At 38.9% G+C, this 24,262-nt stretch overlaps 2 protein-coding genes across 13 annotated transcripts in view; both read left to right on the top strand.

The window, feature by feature from the left end:
• Positions 1–24,262, top strand: part of ERC2 (ELKS/RAB6-interacting/CAST family member 2) — a 960,889-nt gene that overhangs the window by 275,985 nt on the left and 660,642 nt on the right. For all 12 annotated transcript variants that reach the window (XR_010947074.1, XR_010947075.1, XM_067754789.1 and 9 more), the window contains one exon: positions 3,571–3,645. Coding sequence is in view for 10 of the 12 variants with exons in the window: in XM_067754789.1 (XP_067610890.1) it covers positions 3,571–3,645 (75 nt within the window). In the remaining 2 variants the exon portion in view is untranslated. The remainder of the gene's footprint in view (positions 1–3,570; positions 3,646–24,262) is intronic.
• LOC137231893 (transmembrane protein 11, mitochondrial-like) lies at positions 21,099–22,951 on the top strand. Its single transcript, XM_067752730.1, has 2 exons — positions 21,099–21,127; positions 22,173–22,951. Exons 1-2 carry the CDS (start codon positions 21,099–21,101, stop codon positions 22,696–22,698), a joined length of 555 nt encoding a protein of 184 aa, XP_067608831.1. The 3' UTR covers positions 22,699–22,951.

The following is a 24,262-nucleotide window of genomic DNA, read 5'->3' as shown; positions in this document are numbered from 1 at the left end:
GAAATATCAGCTGGAGATCAGCTTTTCAGAATCAGCTGCTATTAAAAATCTAGGTGTTCTCAGAGCTGGAAGGGCCATTAGAAACTCACTCATAAAACTGCTTATTTTACTGATCAGAGAGGGGAAGGGGCATGACCAGGCTGGGTCTGGACAGGGTCCTGGCTCCCCACTCCCCATGCGGTTCTCTTTCATCTCAATAAGTGGTTTTTAGCGTGTAGTCTGTTTCAAAGATGAACTTCTTGGGTGTTGGAACAGGCGTTCTGAACCAGCGGTAATGGTATAAAATTTGTTTATGCGTGCTTTTGTGTCCATTTCTGGAGATAATCCACAGCTTCCGTCTGACTCTTACAGAGATCAGTGACCCAGAAAAGCATAGAACCACTTCACTTGATGGTTTAATACTGTCATTTAAAAACTTCTAGAGTAAGTTAAATCTTGTCCTCTCGCATCCCTACACCACATGCTGCTGGGGAAATTCTTTAGTTATTTAAGATCAGTGCCTAATGGGTGCATCTTTCAGATGGTTAAGGATAGCTGGAGCACCAGCAACCAACTCATCTTACTCTCAGTTTAGAAAACTTTGGCAAGCACTCACACGTTAACATCACTTTTGTGATTCAAAAGCAACAAACAATACAGGACTAGGTAGGTATTATTTTTCCTTCCAGCCATTGCAGTAGTTAAAGCAGAGAGCCCTGGGATCTCTACAGATAAAGCCTGAAAGCGCAGAGACTAACTTAATAGAAATTTATTTTTCCTGTGCTCCACCATCCAGTGTGGGTGTTCAGCAGACTTTTCACATGGCATTTCAGGAACCCAGGTTCCTTTTATCTTGGGGTTCTGCCATCTTCTTGGGTCTTGGAGTCCTTTACTTCTAGTCAGCAGACAGGAAAAGAGGGAGAGTTGAGGACAGGGTAGGAGGTTTTTATGGACTTGAGTTCTTCATTTTTACCCACATTCCACTGGCCAGAAATAGGTCACATGGTCTCACCTGGATACAAGGGTGGTGGTGGTGGTACTTCCTAGCAATAGCTCTACACTGATGAAGAGGCACACAAATCTTCGTTGGGCAACTGGTCCTCTCTACCGCAGTCAGGGTGTGCATTTTAATGATCCTGAATCTCAGAGATGGATAAAGTGTCTGAGATGGGACTTTCAGACAATCCTAAAGTCTGCAGGTGGCTTATAATCTTCACTTACCTGACACCTTAAGAATTAAGGTGATCCTCAGAAACTGTGAAGCCAGAATTGATTGAAATATAATATAGTTAGGGTAGGAATATTGCACTTCTTGGGTAATTGGAGATTTTATTTTTTTAAGGAGTGACAGAGAGGGTGAGGGCCCAATCTGGATTTTGAGCTGGTTTATATTATAATAGAACTCGTATAGTTATAGCAAAGAGAACTCTGTTTTCATTTTTGCGAAACTATTGCTACAAGTTTAGCTTTGTCATTGCATGTTTGCCCTTAAAAATCTTTTCATGCTTGGCAGAAATTATAATGGCACATGTCTTTACCCTATGGTTTTATTTTTGTTGTGTTGCTTAGTTGCTTCATGATTATTTTTGTTTTATACAATCTTAACCTCTCTCCTCAAATTATCATATGATTTTTATTCTGGAACTTGACTGGCTATGGTATGAAATTATCATGAATTTCATTCTCAGCTTTTTTCATTAAGATGTTTTTGATGCCACATGGTATCAGAATTGGTGACCTATGAAATGTGTTACTCCTACCACTTACTGTGGAACAACTCTAACAAGTGACTTACTTTCTGTTTTGTCATCTATAAGATTTTATTGGTCTAGTGAACTCCAACAATCTTGGAAGTTATGTTGAGGGCTAAGTAGCTCTGTTTTTTAGCCTGAAGTCCTTATGTGAGGTGCCCAGTGGTGTGCTGGAACTGGAGTCAGTAATACTTGACCTCATCCCTTCCAGAAATACGTTAGGGGCAAAAATGTCCTAACTGATGTTGAGGCCATTTTGAACAATGAGGAAGCACTAATTCTAGTTCTGCTCAGATTGAAGTCTGAGAAGTAGTTTTGTGTGCCAGTGATGACTTTGAGAAGAAAATATGCTACAGTGCAGAGCTGTAGCTGTACTTCCCCAGTACTGATCTCTAGACTTATGCACCTTGGCCCTTGACCAAGTCTTCTTAGACTGCTGGAAAATAAGAACAATGTAATAGGACATGGGTGAAAGGTTGCCTGTTTTCTTATTCTGGAATCCAGGGAAGGACTATCTTTTTTGTGTGCAATTCTGTTATTCTGACAATTTTTACATAAATATGTTCTATCTTAAGGAAATGGTGATGGTAGTAGATGGTAGTGGTGGACGTAGGGTTAATTTTAATGTCTTTACTTAGATAAAGCCAGAAATTATGTTGGTCCTCTTCTTTAACACCCAAGGTTTCTCTTTTCTGTTTTTTGAAATGTTGGCGGTCCACTGGAATGTAAAGACCTAAAACTACTCCATGTCGACTTTAAATGACTTTTCAGGAAGCAAATAAATCTTATGGAATTATCCATAGGTGACTTATAAGTCAAATAAGAATTATGAATTGCTCCATAGGTGCAAATATGAATTGCTTATGAATTGCTCCATAGGTGCAATTACTCACTTAGGTGAGTAATTGTAAGTGAGTAATTGTATCAGCAGTGTGCACATGCATGAGCATTTTTGTTTACTCCTGTCATGGCCTGCTTTCATAAAAGTGTTGATAATTATCATTAAGGAAATCAAAGCATGAACTGAACAAACTTTATCTCTTCTCTTCTGCCAAATCAATCTTTCAAAGTTTTGACACTCTTTTTTAATTTCTTTTTGAGAAGAGGCATGTAAAAAGTAAGCCTTGAAGCTTAAAATTGTAATTTTTTTTGCTTTTTACCTAAAGAAGTTACTGGGTCTACATCTGGATTTAACCATTTTTTTCTCCCCTCTAACACTGTTGATATTAATGCCAGTTTTAATTTCTTGGCATCATGAATGCATAAGCATATCACATACAGATGTGATTTGAACAAGGACTGAAACTGTAAATTAGGAAGCAAGAGATTCATAGGGTTTCATCAGACCAATTCACTCCAAAAAGTGACACAGTTGTACTGAAAGTGTTTTAAATTGCTCATTTCAAACCTACTTCAGTAGCAAAATGCCACCCGTGCAGCAGATTTGCAACTACGTTAGTCATTTTCTTTCCTCCGTTTCCTTGCTGTGTTTGTATTGGGAGCACGGAGTAATGTAATTTACTAAACTATGATTTGATGGCTGGGCAACAGCCCCAGTGTTGAACAGTATTTGGACTATGATTACTTGCTGGCTTTGTCACAGTTGACATTAATTATTGATGGAAGTTTCAGAAATAGCGCATGTGCCAGGAGCTTTTCACCGCAACGCAGGCTCCAGGCAGGAGGGATGCTAAAGAGGGTGGGGGAAGAGGCACCTGTGGCTTGTTTATGTCTGTACACAGCGAGCCTGGACTTGGTGGGCTGAGTGGTACCTGTGTAAAGGTCATGGTATAACGGAAGGATGAACCGTCAGGCTTATTTCTATCGTGTTCCTCCCCAGGAATTACACCGAAGAAGCCAACTTCAGCCAGAGCCAGCCAAGACGAAGGCTCTCCAGACTGTCATTGAAATGAAGGTAGGAGCTGTTCACATTTCTCAAAAACAGCTGTTCCCCTGGAGTTTGTTTTAAACTTGATGGTGCCTAACACAAACATGTGAAATGAACCTTGTGTTTTTCTCTAGACACCCTGGTGGGTGCTTTTCTTCTTGATTTTTTTTTTTTTTTTTTGGCCTTCTCTGGTGCATTTAATTTATTGGCCCTTTAATTAGGATGCCTTTTCTGGGCAGAAGAATAAAGGGCTCAAGTATCCCTTGTCTGAAAGGAGCTGGGTTGATTTCCAGAGCATAGCCAATGCTTTCAACCCTGAGAGAGGTTTTGTATGTGCTTTAAAAGTAAATTTCTAAAGCTAGAGTAATTCTCTTTTTCCTCCCATTCATATTACAATGAAAAGATACCTTGAGAAACTAAGATTTGCAAAGAGAAGTTGTTGTACATGCAGTGGAGGCGTTAAATGATTAAAGTTATGCTATCAGCAAAATTTACTTTTCAAAGAATACTTTCTTATGACTCCAGTATTTTCTCCTAACCAAGTCTGGAATTAACAATAATTTATTAAATACTCACAAGGTATTTTATTTAGCAGTGGATGCATAGAGATATTTAAAAGAAGCAAAGATCCTCCTGTATGGATTTAGGGCGTTTAAAGAATAATGAAGTAAATAATGATGAGCAAGCTGTAAAGAAACAGATCTAAATGAAAGCCAGTTGCTTTGTCAGTTGATAGAAATTTGAAGTCTTTTTACTTCTAGTTTTTGACCGAAGGAAGCAAATAGTATTTATCTTAAGAATAAATAATTCTTGATTTACGTTGTTCCCTGAAGAAAAAAAATTTATAATGATGATGTTTGCAATCTGGTTATTTCATGCATAAGTTTAACATTTGAGAGTTTGCTGGTCACCATCATCCTACAAAAGACTTCTGAAACTTGTTGATAGGGTAATGATTTTTCTGTCTTGTAGCACATGATTTTGAATTGTCTGCCCCCAAATTCCCAAGTCCTGGGGAAAAAGAAACTAATACGAGCTACTGAGTTCCTGGTGTGTACAATTCTGACTTCGTATTTTTTTTTCTAGTCAATGACAGTGTCTTCATCCAAGTGGATTTTTGTGGAAATAATGTAGAACATTTGCTTTAAAACTTTATGTCCCCTAACTGAGGTTACATGATTCAAGGCACTTATACTGCATTTGTAGCAAATTGGTTTGAAAAATATTATCAAAGGGATCAAATGATAGTAAGATTTAAAAAAAGCTAATATAGGCTCATCAATTCATTTTGAATTTGTGTAATTTTTACTTAGCACTATTTTGAAAATAAACTTACCATTCTATACTTGTGGGGGAGTGTAGAATCTCATAACTGAGATTTCATCCTCACTTCACATTGGAACCAAACTTGAAACTTGGCTAAGGCTTAAAAGAAAAGAAGACAAGACAAAAGATTTTATTTTATTTTTTTTGCAAAGAGTTATTTAGTCCTCCTTCTACCCACCTCCATACCTCCCTCCCCAGTTCCAGCACAATTAGTAATAGAAGAGGATGTATATAAAACTATTTCCTAATTATCTTTAAAAACAAAAAAAAAGAAGTAAAGATTGAGTTTCAAAAACCTTTGGAGAAACCAGGAATGACATCTATCCCAGAGCAGTGGGCATTTTCCTGATAAAGTTCTCTGTACAATTAGTAATTTTTTGTGACTTTTATAAGTAGAAACTCTGATTATAGCTTACTCTTTTTTAGCATCATATGTTTTATTAGAAAACAAAAAATAGTAAATAAAGCACTCATTTAGGCTATCTACATGAGAAGGCATAAAATATAATTTTTAGGGCACATTCACATCCATATGTTATCAGTAAATTGAGTCCAGAGGGTTTTATTTTTTTAAATGGATGCCAGTGATCCTGATTTGTAGAAGAACACATTTATTTTTAGGACATTGATAGTCAATATACTTATATACTTGTCAGGGAACTGAGCCTGGAGTTTTTCTATTGTCTTTTGGTTGTGTGTTAATTTACAAAGCACTGCCTTCTGTTTTGTCAGTGGAGAAGTCTGGGTCCCATTAGCATCTATACTTAACATGCATAAATTGAGTTATGGAGGCAGCTGGTAGAGGGTCATCTCCTCAGCCATGTGTGTAGGTTGTGACAGAGCCTGTGATCTCTTCTGATTTTGTATATTATATCTGTTTGAAATTGGAGGGAATATTGGAAAGCCATATTTTACAAGACTTAGGGTTGACTACCAAATAGAACTGACCCTTAAACCTGATGGGTGGGACTTGAGACATTGGTTGTATTTTAATTTAAACACCTTGGGTAAACATCAATATCATCTAGTGCCTTGGCAAAATCTGAAGTTAAAAGGAGCTTTCCTAGAGTAATTTGGACCTTTAGTTTCAGGGAGATGACACGAGTTAAGGTTTAGAACTTACCCCTACTTTTCCCTTGCTTCTTAGAGAAACTGAGGGTGAAATTGTGACTCCTCATCTTCTCCAAAAATATGCTTTGCATCAACTCAAGAAAGGTGTTTGTTGTGAACATCTGTGAAATCTTGTCCAAATGAAAGCACTTTTAGAACCACAGTCTGGTAGTTCTAGTAGATCTCTATGTACCCCTCTGGGCTTTTAGAGTTGTGAAAATATGTCTGTCAGGGAGGGCCATCTGCACACACCAAAGTGGGGGCAATTCACTTGCAGCCATCACAGCTGCTGCCAGCCAGTTGAACCGGGGGGGGGGGGGGTAAAGTCACCTGAATGAAAATAAAAGGAAGCAAAGCGAATGAAGTTATTTGTGATTTATCTTACTGCAGGAAGCTGCAAGTTTTAATTTTGATCTTGGTTTGGTCTGGCAGGTATGTTCCAGGTTTGCACTTAGAACATTGCATGTGTTTTTCAGAAAAGTTAGTTTTCTCGTAAATGTTGCAATACTCCTCCGTTTCTTGCTTTTGTGTCTAAAGATTCTTAGCTTCTCTTTTCTGCTCTTATGGAGAACTGTCAATAAAAAGGTAGTTAAAAGGGCTTCTTTCCTCTTTTTTCTTTAATGTTAATTCCTTTGAAAGAATGTGTTTTTAACCTACTTTTATTATAAATTTGACATGACATAAACAAAAGTTTTACTTTCTTGGGTTCATTCATAAAGCTCTATCCAGTTTTTAAAAAAAATTTTATTTATTTTTGGCTGCGTTGGGTCTTCGTTGCTGTGTGCGGGCTTTCTCTAGTTGTGGCGAGCGGGGGCTACTCTTCGTTGCGGTGTGCGGGCTTCTCATTGCAGTGGCTTCTCTTGTTGCAGAGCACAGGCTCTATGCACACAGGCTTCAGTAGTTGTGGCTCACAGGCTCTAGAGAGCAGGCTCAGTAGTTGTGGCACACGGGCTTAGTTGCTTCGCGACATGTGGGATCTTCTGGACCGGGGAATGAACCCATGTCCCCTGCATTGGCAGGCGGATTCTTAAACACTGCGCCACCAGGGAAGTCCCCCCAACTTTTTCTTTTTTTTTTTTTAACAAAAATGAATTAGAGTAGTGACAGTACTTGTCAGATAATCTCAAATTTTTTTTTCTTTGTTAGTTAAAACTTCTAAGTGAATGAAAATCTAATTCAAAATGGCTAAAGCCTAAAAGGAGTGTACCCTTTCCACTTAACTGGAAAAACTGGTATTGCTTCAGGCATAGCTTAATCCTGGGGCTCAAAAGATGTTAACAGATTCCATTTTCTCTCATTCCATCTCTTATTTTAGCTTTCTTCACATGAGCTCTGTTTTCAGACAGCCCCTTTCTGCCTGTCTGAGCAAGATGGCTGCAGCATCTCCAATAATCACAGAAGGAAGGGACAGGGAGAAAGTTGTGTTTTAAAAAAATGCAAAAAAACGAACCAACCCTAGAATAATAATAATAATTACTGAGAATGGAGCATAAACCTTCACTCCAAATTTAACAGCTCAGGCTGTAAGAAAAAGCATGGAATTTCCTAATTCTCATTTGCTTTAATAAATTAAATGACATTCATTAAGAAAAACAAACTTTATGCTAGCACTGAATTCAGCAGAATTTATCAAATGGGACATACATGAGTGACATAAGCGTTTTAGTAAGAGTCACAGAAAATGTACTTGATCTGGTGAACTTGTTAACTAAAGTGGATTAAGAAGTTAGGGGTATAATGTGACTATGTGACAATATTTCTGTGGTAACTGAAGTGAGAATTGTAGTTATTTAGGTTTCTCGTCACATGACCAGCCGCTGCACTTGCGTGTCATGAGTGGTGGTTCTTGTGTAACATTTACGCCAATGAGCTTTTCTATGGAAACTGAGTAGTAAGCAATTCAAGATGGAGCTTGACGAAATTGCTGCCTTGTAGATGTGCTATTGATGAAAGAATATGACTTTGTATTCAGGTGCTAACTCTACGGTGAGGTTGATCTTTTGCTTTTAAAACTAAAAACCAAGCCTTATCTTTGTGTTCAGGCAGATATCTGCTGTTCTTCTGCATGGGGTTGACTGACCTGTAGTTGAGTTGATTTTCTCTTAAGAGATAACTTGGTGTTTGATCAAATTCAGTCAATTCAGTTTCACCAGGCATGGAAGGGATACACTGGAACATGGAGAAGGCAAGAACTACTTGGTAACTTTTCCCAACATCTCATAGCTAGGAAGGGAGAGATTTCAAATTCCAACCTTGGCCATTGAAAGTATCCCATTTCCTAGTGTGAATTTAATTTGAGTCTTGGGATCTGGTCAGGAATACCATGAAGTGGCTTAAATGTTTTCTTTGGCTCTAGGGCCTACCCCGGTTTATTTCATCCATATTTTGAACTGTTACTTATCTGAGTCTAAACACTGCACTCAGCATTGTTTCTTCTCCCAAGATAATGTGTTTGTAGCAAATTGGTGTCAAGCCTCGTTTTTTCTAATCAAGCCAGTTTGATGGCTTTTTAGGCCTTAAAAATAGGCCATAGCTCCTTTTGTGGCTACTAAACAGAAAAACAGCAATAACAACAAAATTACCACCTGCATCACCAGTGACAGCTATAGCCCGAACACCACTCCACACATGTGGAGTCAGGTGCAAGGCATCTGACGTATGACCCATGAGTAGGTAAAATTAGCCCCATTTCACAGATGAGAAAGCCATGGTTTAGAGAAGATGAGCAACCTGCCCAAGGTCGTACAGCTGGTAGGTTGGCAGCGGAGATTTGAACATGGGTTTCTTCTCTGAAGTTCTTAGACTCTCTACTCTTCCAGTCTGCTTTTACTGAAGAGGACCCATCAGTTCAACTAGTTTTTCTTTCCACACTTTGGAAATTAGGCACTGAGTTTTGCATCATAGAACAGGTTGAGGCAGCTCATGAGAGCTGGAAAGTTCTATTTGATATATTTGGAAAGGGGCAATATTGTACATTGTGCTGTAAGGCAAGATTCATCCTTTTTACATGTATATGTTATCAGTCCTGCACATGGGGCTCCAAATATGTACCCTACAGCCAACATATGCCCTGTTTTTTTTCCTTGAGTTTTAAGTCTTGCCCTGAAGCCTTTATAGTAGTGTGGAGCATAACTCATTTAAACTTGCAAAGCCCTGTGTTTTTGATGTGCCCTATCCACTTATGATACCAGAAATTATCCTTTAGCTTTTTTTTTTCTTGAGAAATTTCTTCATTTTCTCATCTTTCAACTTAAATGGGACACGGTTTTGTGTTTTTTTTTTAAACTATTTTCCTTAAATAAGGGGAAAAATGTGGGTTTTAAGTAATAGCCAGAAAAAGCAAAATGTCAAGTTAAATGTTAGCTCTGGATGATATATGGTTGTCATTTAGAAGCAAGAAAGATTAAAAAAGTGAGACTTTTTTTTTGCCCAAACTCTTATTATATGTGTTTGAATCTAAATGTCTGAGTTGCTAATTCCTGCTATAAACAGGTTTATTTTGTGTGACTATAACTCCTGAAGTTGAATTACAAATACCAGTGCTTACCAAGCAGCTATATTGTATAAAGCACCATGGTGGGCCTTTCAGAAAAAGTGAGCGCTCAGTCTTTAAGGGGCTAGTGGAAGGGAGTATATAAGCCTGGATCTAAATAGTGACCTAAGAACAACAAAATGGGCTGCAGAGACTCAGAGGATATCAAATAAGAGAGAGACAGGGAATGCTTCTTGGAGGAGATAGCATTTGGGGAGGGCCTTGAAAAAAATGGCATGATTTTGATAGTGGGTAGAAGGATTATTTATAAACAGTGGGAACCATATCAGCAAAGGCAAGGAGGTTGGAAATTATGAGACGTGTCTGGGGAAGAGCAAGTCATTCAGTTTGGTTGAGAGAAGACTTTTTAAATTTAAAAAGCAATGGAAGATCAAATGAAACCATAAGAATGTGGGAGAAAAGAAATAATAGAGATAAAAGCTGAAATTAATGAAATAGAAACCAAACATATACAACAGGGGAATATAAAAGCTAAACACTGATTCTTTGAAGAGATTAACAGATCTCCTGGTCAGAATCATTGAGAAAAATAGAGACAGACAAACAATACCAGGATTGAAAGGGGGCATCACTATCAATCTTACTGACTTTAAAAGTATCAGGGGATTTTATTAACAAGATTGTGATGATAAAGTTGAAATTTTAGATTAATTCTTTTAAAAATACAACTTATCAAAACTGGATGAGAAGAAACAGAATATCTAGAATATCTGAGTAGTCCTGTATATTAAAGAAAATGTTTCTATGATTTGAAACCTTACCACCAAAAAAAATATCTAAAAAACAAACCAAACAAAAAATCCCGTAGTCCCAGATGGCTTCTTCAATGAATTTTACTAGACATTTGAAGAAAAAACGGTATCAGTCATACAGAAACTATACCAGAGAATAGAAAAAGAGGAAACACTTCCCATTTTATTTTATGAATCCAGTATAACCTTGATATCAATACCCAACAAAGCCATTACAAGAAAGGAAAATTACAAACAATCTATCATAAAGATCAGTGCAAAATATTCTAGTGAACTGAATGCAGTGACAGTGACCAAGTTGTGCTTATTCCAGGAAGGCAGGGTTGGACTAATATTTGGATATCAATGTTATTTACCACATTAACAGGATAAAGGAGAAAAATTAATTTCAGTGAATGCGGAGAAAGCATTTGATAAATGCAACATTCATTTATGCTAAAAAAACCCAAAAAACGCTTTTATCAGACTTAGATTAGGAGAGAATTTTAATCTGATAAGAGGTAGATACAAGAAAGCTACAGCAAGTATCATATTTAATGGTAAAATATATAAAGCTTTCCTTATAATATAAGGAACAAGACAAGAATGCCTATTACTATCATTTCTACTCAACAATATTCTGGATATCCTAGGTATAAGAATTATAAAGGAAGAAATAAAACCCTTTTATTCACAGGCACCATAATTTTGTGTGTAAAAAATCTCAATGAATCCATATATAAACTACTAGATTAATAAATGAACTTAAACAGCTGGTCAGTATACAAAAGTGAATCATCTGCATACCAGTGACAAACAATTATGAAATGAAATTTAGAAAACAATATAATTTAGGATGGTATTAAAAAACCCAAAATACCTAGGAGCAAATCTAACAATGGTAAGCAAGACCTAATTTAAATAGAAGGTACAAAACATAATTACATATGGAATAACCAAAAACTTGAAACAAATGAAATAGCTGTCAACAGTGGAGTGGATAAATAAAATAGTGAAATATTCATACAATGAAATGCTATATGGCAATGTGAAGGACCAAGCTATTGCTTCATGTAACAACATAATTGAATAACTCCAAAATGGTGTGGAAGGAAGCCAGGCACAAAAGAATACATACAATATGATTCTGTTTATATGTGTTCCAAAAATAGTAAGCAATGGTGTTAGATGTCTGGATAGTGGTTAATCTGGAGCAGGAGGGAGGGTGGGGAGGTTGGGAGGGGGAGTGAACGAAGCTTCTGGAGTAGACGTAATATTCTATTTTATGTTATGGTTTGTTTGTAATCAGCCATGTTCACTTTATTATAATTCATCACACTGAAAACCTGTGATTTGGCTACTTTCCTATGTATAGTATACTTTAATTACAAAGTTCATTGAAAAATAAAGGAAGAAAAACTCAAAAATAAAAAGACAAATAATGCTATTAAAAATTGGGCAAAGGATTTGAATGGGCATTTCTTCAATGGAAACATGCAAAGGGCCAATAAGGACATGAAAAGATGTCCAGTGTGATTTGTCAAAAGGGAAATGCAAATCTAAACCACAATTAGATAAAACTTAGCCCCCACTAGGATAGCTAACATAAAAAGACAGACAATAACAAGTGCTGGGAAGATGTGGAAAAGCTGGACCCTCATGTATTGATGGTAGGAATCTAAAATGGTTCAGTGCATTTTTGAAAACTATTTGGCAGTTCTTCAAAATGTTAAATGTAGAGTTACCATATACACCCAAACAACTTGAAAACGTGTACACACAAAAAACTATACACAGATGTTCATATTATAATTGTTAATAGTCAAAAACCTAAAGCAACCCAAATGTTCACTATCTCGTATGAATAAACAAAATATGGTATATCCATATAGTGGAATATTATTCAGCACTGAAAAGAAATGAAGGACTGATACATGCTGTAACATTGATGAGCCTTGAAAACATGCTAAATGAGAGAAGCCAGTTGCAGAAGGCATCTTATATGATTCCATTTATATGAAATGTCCAGTATAGGCCTATCCATAGAGATAGAAAGTAGATTACTGGTTGCAGGGAGCTAAGGGGAGAGGAGAAAAAGGAGTGACTGCTAATAGGTACAACAATTTGGGGTGATGAAACTATTCTGGAATTAGATTGTGGTGATGGTTGCATAAATCACTGAATTGTACACTTTAAAAAAGTGAATTTTATGGTATAAATATTGTATATCAATAAAGCCATTATTAAAAAATGAAGATATTATAAAAGAAAGGGTCAATAACTTTGGTTACTCAAAGATTAAAAAATAAAATGAATTATAGAATAACCAACTAGGAGATGCATTTCTAAGGTGTATAGTAGTTAGAGTCTTAATAATATATAAAGAGGTTATATTTATCAGTGTGGAATAAAAGCTTGGGGAAAAAAATGTACCAAAATGTTGACACTAATTCTAGAAGGGGAGATTAGAAAGGATTTTTTTCTTCTTTCTCCCCCCTGTATTTTTATGTTTTCAGTAGTGTGCATTCATTATATAGAGATGATCAGGAATTATAATTTAGGAAAAACATCAATAAGTTTGTTGAAAGAAAAACCATCTGTCAAAAGTCTTAAAGATACACAGTTTCTTCTATTCTGGTTTCTTTTGCTGAACTGAAAAGACTCCAAAGTGGAGAAGGTTATGTTATTTATGGAAATTGAGAATCTGGTCCTGCCACTTAGTGCTTCTCTGAAGTCCAGCTTTCTCTTCTGTAAGATGGGACCATGATACCAGGCTGCGCAGAGTTGCGGTGGGAATTAAAATGTCTTAAGGTGTGGGAAAATCCTGGCATACAATAGATGCTCAAGGAATTCTCTGCTTCTCCATCCCTTCCTTTTCAGTCTGAAAATTGAATTTTACCTGTTTAAAAAAAAAAAATAGAGGTGGTACCTTTGAGCCAGGACCACCAGAGAGAAAGAATTTAACAAGCTTACTTCAGAGTCTTAGCTCTGAATTTAGCACAGTTTGCATGTGGAAAGACTTTAAAAGTGTCTTTGAAATGAGAAACCAGTGGAGAAAAAAATAGCAGCTCCCAGTAGGCCTGTGGTATAATAAATGACCCAGGGACTTTGCTGGGTCCTTGGCAAGTCACTTGTCCCCTCTGGCTCTCACTATTCTCATCTGGCAAATGAAGGGATTGAACAAAGTGTCCTGCTTTAAAAATTCTACTGAGTCTGGAGGTTTGGTGACCGGCAATTTGGGCTCTCAAAGGGCCTGCCTGGGGAGTCTGAATTGACATGGCATTCTTGCAAAGTTTAAAGCTTTGTTTTGTTTGCTCCATCTTGGCCAGCTCTGCTCAGGCCAGCAGCCCCTGCCCTCTCCCTTGCTGGTGCTCAGGTTCCCAGCTTATTGTTTATTTAGGCATTGCAGTTTCCTTATTGACGTGCGCACCCCCCTCCAGCGGAGTTGAGAAGTCAACCACAGGCCTCAAGTGAACTCCCCCTTCAACTTTCAGTAATGACAGTGTACCGGCCGTCACATGCCTCATCCCTAAGGCATGGTCCACTTTCCACATCCCTCAGGCCTTGTTGGTGACTTGGGGTGGCCTGAATTCCTCTGCCGCCTGTTGCTTTTTCCATGAGACAAGCTTGTTGAACATAGAAGGATTTGCAGTATGTTTTGGAGATCCTGAGAATGAGGCCCCAGACCAGGGCTGTTGGGGGCTTTGGGGGAGTGTTAAAAGGAATTGGAAGAGTGAGTTCAGGTTGCTAGAAGGCCAGTAAGGAGAACTTCTTCACCTGATCTTTTCCCAAAGAGTGTGGGAAGAGAATAGAAGTGTCAGGTGTCCGTCTTTTTATTACTCCCTGAAATGCATTCACAATTTTGCAAAGTAGTATTTCACTGAATTTCTGGGAATTCAAGCATTCTTTGTATTCAAATGTTTGTGAAAGATAACATGGATCCAGCCTTGGGAGGGCAGCTGCATACACCGAGGGGCTACCCTGTCATCTGGAAGCAGTTTCTGAAATTTCTTCCTCCTTTTCCTCTCTTCCCGACATCTTCACTGTTTCCTTTTGACCTTGCTCTGTGATCTTTAAAGGCTAAAAGTACTGTGTGGAGGAAAGGACCAAAAGAGCCCAGCTTCTAGGTGGCTGACTGTCTCTGAGGCCAGTCTGTCCTGAGGTTGTCCTGGGAACAGCAAGGTCACAGTGTGTGGTTTCCTCACTCCTATTCAAGAGAAGGCTATGTGGAGGGAATCATTCCAGTTTGTGAAAGGTGTTTAAAAAATGATTAGAGAAGATAATTATGGTGATACAAACAAACACTTCATGAAGTGTTATCATGAAGCAGGCAGTCTTCATTTGGAGAACTGCAAAATGGGGTGGAAGGTAGGAAGGTTTTACAGGATAAGGAAAAGAGAACAAGGAAGAGAAAAATAGAAAGCATCTGATTGGCTGGGGCGGCATAGTCAACCTTGTTTGAGGTGAAAAGGAATAAGGGGATAAGTTCCGAGCCCAGAGTTGGTTTAGTGTTTGGGGATTGGCTGACTGGCTATACTGTGTTTCTGGTCTAGTAGAACATTTACAGGCACATGGAAGTTAAAAGTTTTGGTTTGTTGATAAGGCACCTTCTTGAGCCCAGAAAGTTATTTCAACAAAAGAGAAAATCTTAGGCAAGTTATTTCCCTTTTGTGGATATCCTGACCTATAAAGTAGGTAAAATAAATACTTAATTCATAGGGTTATGGGCAAGATTAAATGAGATTTTCTAGCACAGTGCTTGCCTTAGTAATCAATACACATGTTGTTATTGTTCTATACAACAACATGCTGATGTTGTTATTAATCCGTTTTTAGTACCAGAATGGAGAAACATTGTTTGCTTCTGTCCTATGCTATTCCTGTCTGTATATTCAGATAATGCATATATATTTATATTGTAGCATAAATGGGGAAGAAAATGTAGGCATAAAAAAAATCTTTTGATGTGTTTTTCCCCAGCCCAAGGAACTTGCAAATAGATAGAGCTTTGTGTCACCCTGTCCTTAAAGGGAATGTCTTTAGAGGCCAAGTCATTGTTAGTTAAAACACACACACACACGTGCACACGCACACACACACACACACACACAACCACAAAAAAGTAGTTTCTGATGCACCTAGTCCACAGGTTGGTACTGGAGAGGCTCTGTATTAGGCTGTCTCACAGGCACATGGATATGATTTTGGGTTAGCCAGTGCTCCCTTCCATGCATTGGAAACGTAGGAAACTCTCACTATTAATTGCAGCAGCTTTCTATGTAGGGCTGATACTCAACTGAGCGGCATAGGTATAGCTATACTGATTGTTAAAATATTGAAATAGTTCTATGGTTACCCCAAACCCTCAGAGTACCCGTCCCACTCTAGCTCTTACCCTGGGACCCCCCAAATCCAGCGACTAAAGAGTTAACCCCTGTCCGCACAGGGACTTGCCAGACCTGGTTTCTGTGCTCCAGGTGGCATCTGTTCTGGTTGGTTCTTGCCCTGTGCAGTACTGTTGTTGAATGACTCAGCAATCACCCCTGACTCTGGGATTTAAAACACTGGGATTCAGTTTCCAATTAAGATAACACAACTCCATTGAAACTGCCTTTATGTCCGCAGTGATATCCTAATTTTTTTCTTAGTCTTTACTGTCTTCAAACCTTTCTTTGACTCCCTTTCTTTCTTGAAACTTCACTCTCTCTTATTCTCTGCAACCTTTTCATGATTTCCATCAATTTTTACTCACCTTTCTTTTGGTGATTCCCCCACTGTTTTTACTATACTTGATTCTCAACTATATCTGAGAATTCTTTCACCATCATTTCTAGTGTTGCAACTTCCATTTTAGCTTTGGTTTTTATTATTCACTTCCCGAAGCCATCTTATTGCCTTCTTTTTTTTTTTTTTTTTTTTTTTTGCGGTATGCGGACCTCTCACTGTTGTGGCCTCTCCCATTGCGAAACACAGGCTCCGGACGCGCAGGCTCAGCGGCCATGGCTCACGAGCCCAGCCGCTCCGCGGTATGTGGGATCTTCCCGGAACGGGGCATGAACCCGTGTCCCCTGCATCGGCAGGCGGACTCTCAACCACTGCGCCACCAGGGAAGCCCGATCTATACTTTTTAATCAGTCCTGTCTTACTCTTCCTTGATACATGGTCCATACTTGTTCTGTTATTCCTTCAACTTATATTAATTAAATATTATGTGCTGGACATCACATTGAGTGCTCTTGACTTTGCAAGTATTATTACTTCTGGCTGGAAAACATTTAATTTTCTTGGTAATCTTGTTCTTATCTATCTCCATATCCCATATTAGAGTCCTGTGCTTTCTGGAGATTTCTTGACTCTTCTGTGGTGGTATTGCCCATTTCTGACTTGCCTGTGTTCTTATAAAATATTATATCTAACTATATTTTTTGTTATCTTTCACACTGTTTCTTGTGTATTGTACTCTTCTGGTTACAAGTGAATGAAACCCTGCTACTGTATTTTGATGTTATGGAGAGTAGATGATTCAGATAGACCTAGCTGTTCAAATGATATTATAAGGCCCCATCATTTAGGCAGATTCTTTTTTTTTTGTGCGGTACGCAGGCCTCTCACTGTTGTGGCCTTCCCGTTGCAGAGCACAGGCTCTGGACGCGCAGGCTCAGTGGCCATGGCTCACGGGCCTAGCCACTCTGCGGCATGTGGGATCCTCCTGGACCGGGGCACAAACCCGTGTCCCCTGCATCGGCAGGTGGACTCCCAACCACTGTGCCACCAGGGAAGCCCAGGCAGATTCTTAATACATGGTATCACAGAAGGCCACAACCAGCCACAGGCCCATATTTTTCTTATCATTCATAATCTCACAAAAGGAGAGGTCCTTGATTTCAAAGAACTCTGATTGGCCTTGATGGCTTAATGAATTCACCCCTGGATCAGTCAGCGTCCAGAGGATCCATGGTGCTTGCCACTGTGGGTCAGACTAGAAAACCCCACTAAAACCACAGGGAGTTGGGGAGATGTAGTTCCTAAAAGAAAAAGAAGTTGAGCAAATAGACAAAAAAGAAACAGCTACTGCCACAGCTGGAAACAGGAAGGAAGGATAGAGCATGTAGTGTGTGTTAGGTATTATACTGGAAGGTGTGCATGTTGTCACTCATTTAAGTCTCATAACAACCTTAGGTTATAGGATTAGCAAGGTTAGGAATGCAGGAGGATAAACAGGGTGGAATAAAAATAGAAGATACTGTCTTTTACATGTGTACCTCACCGAACTGGGGGATGGATAGGGACTTCTATACTATTGTTGGCTTATAATGGCAACCCTTTATTCTCTTGAGGGAGTTCCATGATAGGTACTTTTCATGCATTACAGATCACTTGTAATTTTCATAACATACTCTTGAGCACGGTCTTATTTCTGGAAAGCTCAGTATCTTGTCCAAAGACATAAAAAACTGATTTGCATCCAGGTTTGTGACTTTCTAAGGGTCAGTTGGATTGTTTTATCTTTAGCTCTTTTTGTTAGACATGAGTCTGTTAACAACAACAACAAATTAATACATGGAGACCAAAACCTCATAGGTCACATAGTGTCCAGCAAGAACCACTAGAGTCATATCTTCTCCCTGTGTGTCATTAATAATGTGTACAGAGATAGGACAGCAGGATGCATGCCTGGGGCATGGACTTCATGAAGAATGAGTCAGAAGTAGGCCAATGAGACCATGAAAAGAAACATCAAAACACCCTAATTGGGCTTCCCTGGTGGCACAGTGGTTAAGAATCCACCTGCCAATGCAGGGGACACGGGTTCGAGACCTGGTTCGGGAAGATCCCACATGCCGTGGAGCAACAAAGCCTGTGCTCCACAACTACTGAGCCTGTGCTCTAGAGCCCGTGAGCCACAGCTACTGAAGCCTGGGAGCCTAGAGCCCGTGCTCCGCAACAAGAGAAACCACCATAGCGAGAAGCCCATGCACCGCAACGAAGAGTAGCCCCCGTTCTCTGTAACTAGAGAAAGCCTGCGTGCAGCAACGAAGACCCAACACAGCCAAAAATAAATAAATAAATTTAAAATAAAAAACACCCTAATTGCTTTTAATTTGAACTAGCCCAGCCTGATTCTGTGTGTGTACATTTTGCTCTAAAGAATTAGATACCATCTGAATAAACAGACAAACACAAAAACAGCAACACAAGAAAACAGCGTGTCCCATGTCATCTTCTAATCTAGGTCATCATCTTTTTATAGTTTGATAAGGGCCAAGAAGAAGAGTTTTTGATTTTTTGTTTTTCCTCCTTAGGCCCAAGTTTTTCCTGCCTTAGGCCCAAGTTGACTTTTTTGTGGAGCGCTTAACTTGGGCTCACATAACTGCGGTGAATTCCACACAGTAAATCCTTCCAAAGGCAGGGCATTACTCAGATAGCTGGACCAAAGACTGCTCAGTTATGTTTGCAACTACAATTAGATGATTTTTAAAAGTTAAGCCTTCAAGAGCCTCTGTGGTACCCAGTTATAGTAGTCTAGAATTTTATTCTAAATAAAGTGTAATATAATTATGTAGGGATGTTTCCTGAACATTAGATCACGTCTTTTCTTTAAACCAGTTGGCCCTAAGTTTGTTGATTAATGTTCGTAGACCGATATGTGATCACAGCGAGTTCCATGCTCTGTAAAAAATGCTTGTATTTTCTTTCTTGGCCTGATATTAAAATGAAACCAGTAATTCTTCCTGTATTTGAAAGGAAAGCATATTGTGACACTCAGCAATAACATAATTGTTACTTTTTGTGACTAAATGATATTGCTTTTTTTGATATTCCACCCACTCACCATTTCAGTGTCCACAGTTCCTAGAGAGGAATTGAAAACTGTTTCTTGCTGTTTAAGGGGAACATAATGTTTGGCAAACACAAAGAGGGTAATAAAGGCATCTTTACTGGCAAAGTTTCTCCAGAGAGTTTACTCCTAGGGTTGCTGTACACTTATGCCGAGTTGGATAGCTCTTGAGAGTAGCTTCATGTTTCTCTAAATGTACTTGGCCAGTAAAGTTGTCCTAGTCTCTTTTGCACTGATCAGTCTTGTCCCTTGTATATGTTGGACACCTAAAGCCATTTAGAACACCCAGATCACCTGAGGACCTTATGAAAGTGGAGATTCAGATTCAGTAGTTGGCTGAGTTGTGGCCTGAGATACTGCATTTCTAAAAAGCTCTCAGGTGATGTCAGTGCTGCTGTCTGTGGACCACACTTTGCATAACAAGGATCTAGACTGTGCTCCATGGTAGAGGGGTATGCCCATGAATCTTGTTCATACCTACCTGGTATCTCACACACCTGGCAAGGTGACCGGTACCCAATAGATGCTCAGTATATATTTGTTGAATGAATGAGAGAACTTCCTGTATCTAAATTTATTATCAACTATAGCAGACATGTCCTAGAAAAATCCAGAGATTATTAAAAAAAAAGATAAAAGCAAAGGTAAAGTAAACTTATTTTAGTCTTTCCACCTGGCATTCATCCTCATTGCTGTAATCCCTGCACTCGTTGGCTTGCTAATACTCATGGCTGATTCCAGAATCAGCAAGCTGGGCCCATTGGGTAGATGGTTGCTAGGGGTTCGATTCCAGTGATTGATTGATTGCCCATCAGATACCTATTTTGCATCTTTTGCATGATGGATATAAAATAGTCTTGGGTATTAATTTTTAAGTAGGAGTTATAATCTGGATGTATAAAATGAAGTATTATTACAAGTATTATTTTATGAATATATGGAAAGGAGTAACTTAAAGTGATGTTCAATTCAGATATTTTTTCTTACTAATGGGGAATGAAGCAAACACACTTAAGTTGTTTATTTCCCCACCCCCGAAACTTTTTTCCCCACATTCTTGCAATCTTTAACCAAAATATGTTAATATTATAAAAGCAAAGCAATTTCATGCTTTTCCGATCGCAAGACTATTTGAAAAATGTCACCTGAGACATGGAGTGCTGAATCAGGGAGCATGGGAGTCTATGTCTGTTCTTTCATTGCTCTGGGCTCAGAGCAGGCTCTCAGTAAATGACTTGAGTGACAGAAGTTGACAAGGTGATCTGGATATTTAAGCCCTCAATTATTTTAAATTGGGGGTAATCATGGCAAGTTTTCTCTTGAAGAATCCAAATCATTGTTTTGACTCTTCACTTTAGTATATAACCCCGAGCTTAACATCATTAAAGTTCTATTTTTTTCCCCCAAGAATTGACTTCTAGAGGAATAATACTGGAAAAAATAAAAGTAAATAGAATACTTTGCTGTAGGACTTCCCAGAGTGATTAATGCTAATATGCATTGGGAATCCCCAGTAATCATTTCTCAAACTTACTTGACCCTGCAAGCCCCTTTTCACAGAGCATTTGGGTTCTGTGCACTTCAGGAAAAGCTGTTTTATGTTGTATTTCACTTACCCCATCTCTAAGGAAGGCCTACAGTTATCTGCTTTGAGAGCTTGCTTATTTGTGAAACACAATCTAGATGAGTATTTGAAGATCTCACTACACAACTTATTTTAGAATGTCAGTTATAAATAACATTTAAAGATATTCCGATGAAGATTCTTCGGCGATTGGGAATAAAATGTTGCTCTGCCTTCTAAAACTCCAGTTTTCAGGATGTTACAGCATATGTCTTAAGTATTTTTTCTCTCTATTCTGGACCAGTGCTTGAGTTACTGAGCATGTGCATTTAGTATCTATTTTGAAAGGCAACATCCATGTACAACATTGAGCCATATCAGGACTTGTGAGATAGTTTCCTTCTGTAGTCCTCCTTAAATATGTTTTTAGTCACTTATCTTAGTTTTAGAGGTTTTAAAAAAAGAAAAATAAAATTTATTCTCCCTGAATGCCTCAAACTGAAGCAGTAGAGAAGGTGTGACCATGGCAGTCATTTTCTTTGCCTTTATTTTTCATGCTTATATTTCCTCATGTCTTCCTCTGTTTTTTTTGGGGGGGGCGCGGTACGCGTGCCTCACACTGTTGTGGCCTCTCCCGTTGTGGAGCACAGCCTCTGGACGCGCAGGCTCAGCGGCCATGGCTCACCGGCCCAGCCGCTCTGCGGCATGTGGGATCTTCCCGGACCGGGGCACGAACCCGTGTCCCCTGCATCGGCAGGCGGACTCTCAACCACTGCGCTACCAGGGAAGGGAAGCCCCCTCATGTCTTTCTCTGGTTCAGCATTTTGAATATCTTCTTGGGCAGAATCAATAGATCATTTAATATGTCCGTGTATTTTGCATCTCTTCTCCTCCCTAGATCTTACTGATATTCTCCCATCTCCTTTTCTCTATGCTTACGATTTTAGGTATGGGTTCTTGAAATTGACTTCTTATTGTAAGAACAGAAATATAAATAAGGGCAGAAGAAACAGATCCTTATTAAAGTGATTTCCACAATATACATTTTTCTTTCTTTCATCTTCTTTTTTTCTTTCTTTTTTTTTTTTTGGTATTTTGGGACATCTGTGGCTAAAGTAAAATAAGTTTGGGAGGAAATACAAAGGCTGGTTAATTTAAGAAAATTAGTAAAAGTTAAAATATTATTTTTAAAATGTGTTCCACCATTTGGTGAGATTTTTAACTCGGATATATATAGGTCAATAGGATTTTCTATGTTTCTAACTCCATTCTGATCTTTCTTTAGCAGTATGTAATTTTTAGAAGTCCAGTGAAAAGCTCCTTTTTAACCCATTTAGAAGTTGTTAGCTGTGGTCATTGCTAACTTAAAGCCTTAGAAATTGACTGAGAGGAAAGCTGAGGGTTTCTTTTCCCCTTGCCTGCATGATTAAGACCTGAAATTTTAACAAACGCTATCAAGAATTTAAGTTGTAAAATATGGGACTACAAAGCGTATTGCAGTACACAACATATTTATACATGTATATATACATACGTATATACATGTAAATATAGTTACTTTAGACTTGAATCTGAAATCTCAGAAGATTTTGGCCGCTGGATCACCGTGGGCAACTGCCTGCACAAGACCACCGTGCTGGCGGACACCGCCTGCCTCTTCACCCCGCTGGCGCCGCCCCTGGATTACTCCCACTATATCTCGCTGCCCGCGAGTGTGCTGAGCCAGGCCTCCTGCACCCTCTACGGCATCTCCTGGCAGTTCGACCCCTGCTGCAAGTACCTGGTGGAGTACGACGCCTACAGACTGTCCCGGCTGCCCCTGCACACACTCACCTCCTCCACCCTGGTGGTGCTGGTCCTGAAGGACGACTTGCACAGGAAGAGACTGCACAACACGATAGCACTGGCGGCTCTGGTGTACTACGTCAAGAAGATTTACGAGCTCTGCGCTGTATGATCGGGGCGGAGTAGGGGGAGCAGGCAGCCCGGCCCGCGAGGTGGCATAGCACCCGTGCTGCTCTGTGAGGCAGTGGAGCCCGGGTAGGCATCTGGCTTCACGTTTGTTATTTTAAAGAAATAACAGATCACAAGTGTACCAGGGTTTTTTTTTTTTAGCTCATCACACTAAGATGTGGATTTCCGTAACCCACGGGGGCCTGAGGCTGTGGAAGTCTGACCAGGCAGCAGGATGTGATGGAAGCAATGCTACAGTGGGGATGTGAATGCGCCGGGGGTGGTGGTGGTGGTGGTGTCATTAAGTATGTTGTTTACCTGCACCATCCAGAGCCAACCAGAAGCTATTGACCATTAAAATTATGAGAATTTCAAAAAAAAAAAAAAGGAAAGGAATGTTGGCCCTTTCACACTTAATTTACAGTTAACTCTTTTAAAGATTGCACTTAGATATTTGTAAATGCTGAAAGATTGTATCTCAATAAAGAGGGGAAATCTATATTATATTGATTAGTTTTAATAGAGATCTATCTTTTAATATGTTTTAAAGAAATCATGTAGTCTTAAGGCCTTCATGGGGGTAAATAAAATTGTTACTAGTGGGTAGGTTGGAGTGATGTGATTGGGGTGGGCATCATAATTATCTATGTGGCTTTTCAAGTTTTCTATGAGCATGTCAATTTTATAGTCAGAAAAAATCTTGATTTAAAATGACTCATTTATTTATGAAGGCTCTTATGAACTTCTGGAAGTTTTTTTTTTTTTTTCCATAGCCTTCTCATTATTGCTGCTCTTTTTATCTACAGTTATCACAGCTTAGAACTCAAATGAGTCACTAAGGAAGACTCCCTACATTCGTCAGCTTGGCCTGCTATAACAAAATACCACAGACTGGGTGGTTTAAAAAACAGAAATTTATTTTCTCACAGTTCTGTAGGCTGGAAGTCTGAGATCAGGGTGGCAACATGGTTGGATTCCTGTGAGAGCTCTATTCCTGGCTTGCAGATGGCTACCTTCTTGCTGTGTTCTCACATGGCAGAGAGAGAAAACAAGCTCTCTGGTATCCCTTCTTATGAGGGTGCTAATCCCATCATGAGAGCTCCATTTTCATGACCCCATCTAATCCTGATTACCTCCCAAAGGCCTCACCTCCAAATATAGTCACACTAGGGGTTAGTGCTTCAACATATAAATTCTGGAGGCACGTAGACATTCAGTCCATAACATTCTCCTTGCTCAAATTGGCAGTATACAAGATTTCCAGATATGCATCTAAAATAGGAAAAGACTGGCAGGCGATACATAAAAACATGATAGTTATCACTGGATGGTAGAAATAGAGGGGATTTTCTCCATTTACTGTGAATTTAAAGTATATTATTATACTTTTATAACTGAAAAAAATACAATAAATATTTTTAAAGTAAAATGAAATACTACAGAATGTAACATTCCATAATAGTCTTGCAAATTTCAGAACTGTTTTCTTTCATCTTCTTGGGGGTCTTCCTGAGAATTAATAAAAGTGTCTTCAGCACTTAGAGCCCCCAGATATGGGCACACAGTGG

Source organism: Pseudorca crassidens, chromosome 10 (assembly GCF_039906515.1).
Source record: "Pseudorca crassidens isolate mPseCra1 chromosome 10, mPseCra1.hap1, whole genome shotgun sequence".
Classification (NCBI taxonomy): Eukaryota; Metazoa; Chordata; class Mammalia; order Artiodactyla; family Delphinidae; genus Pseudorca; species Pseudorca crassidens.
This window is presented reverse-complemented; position numbering and strand designations above follow the sequence as displayed.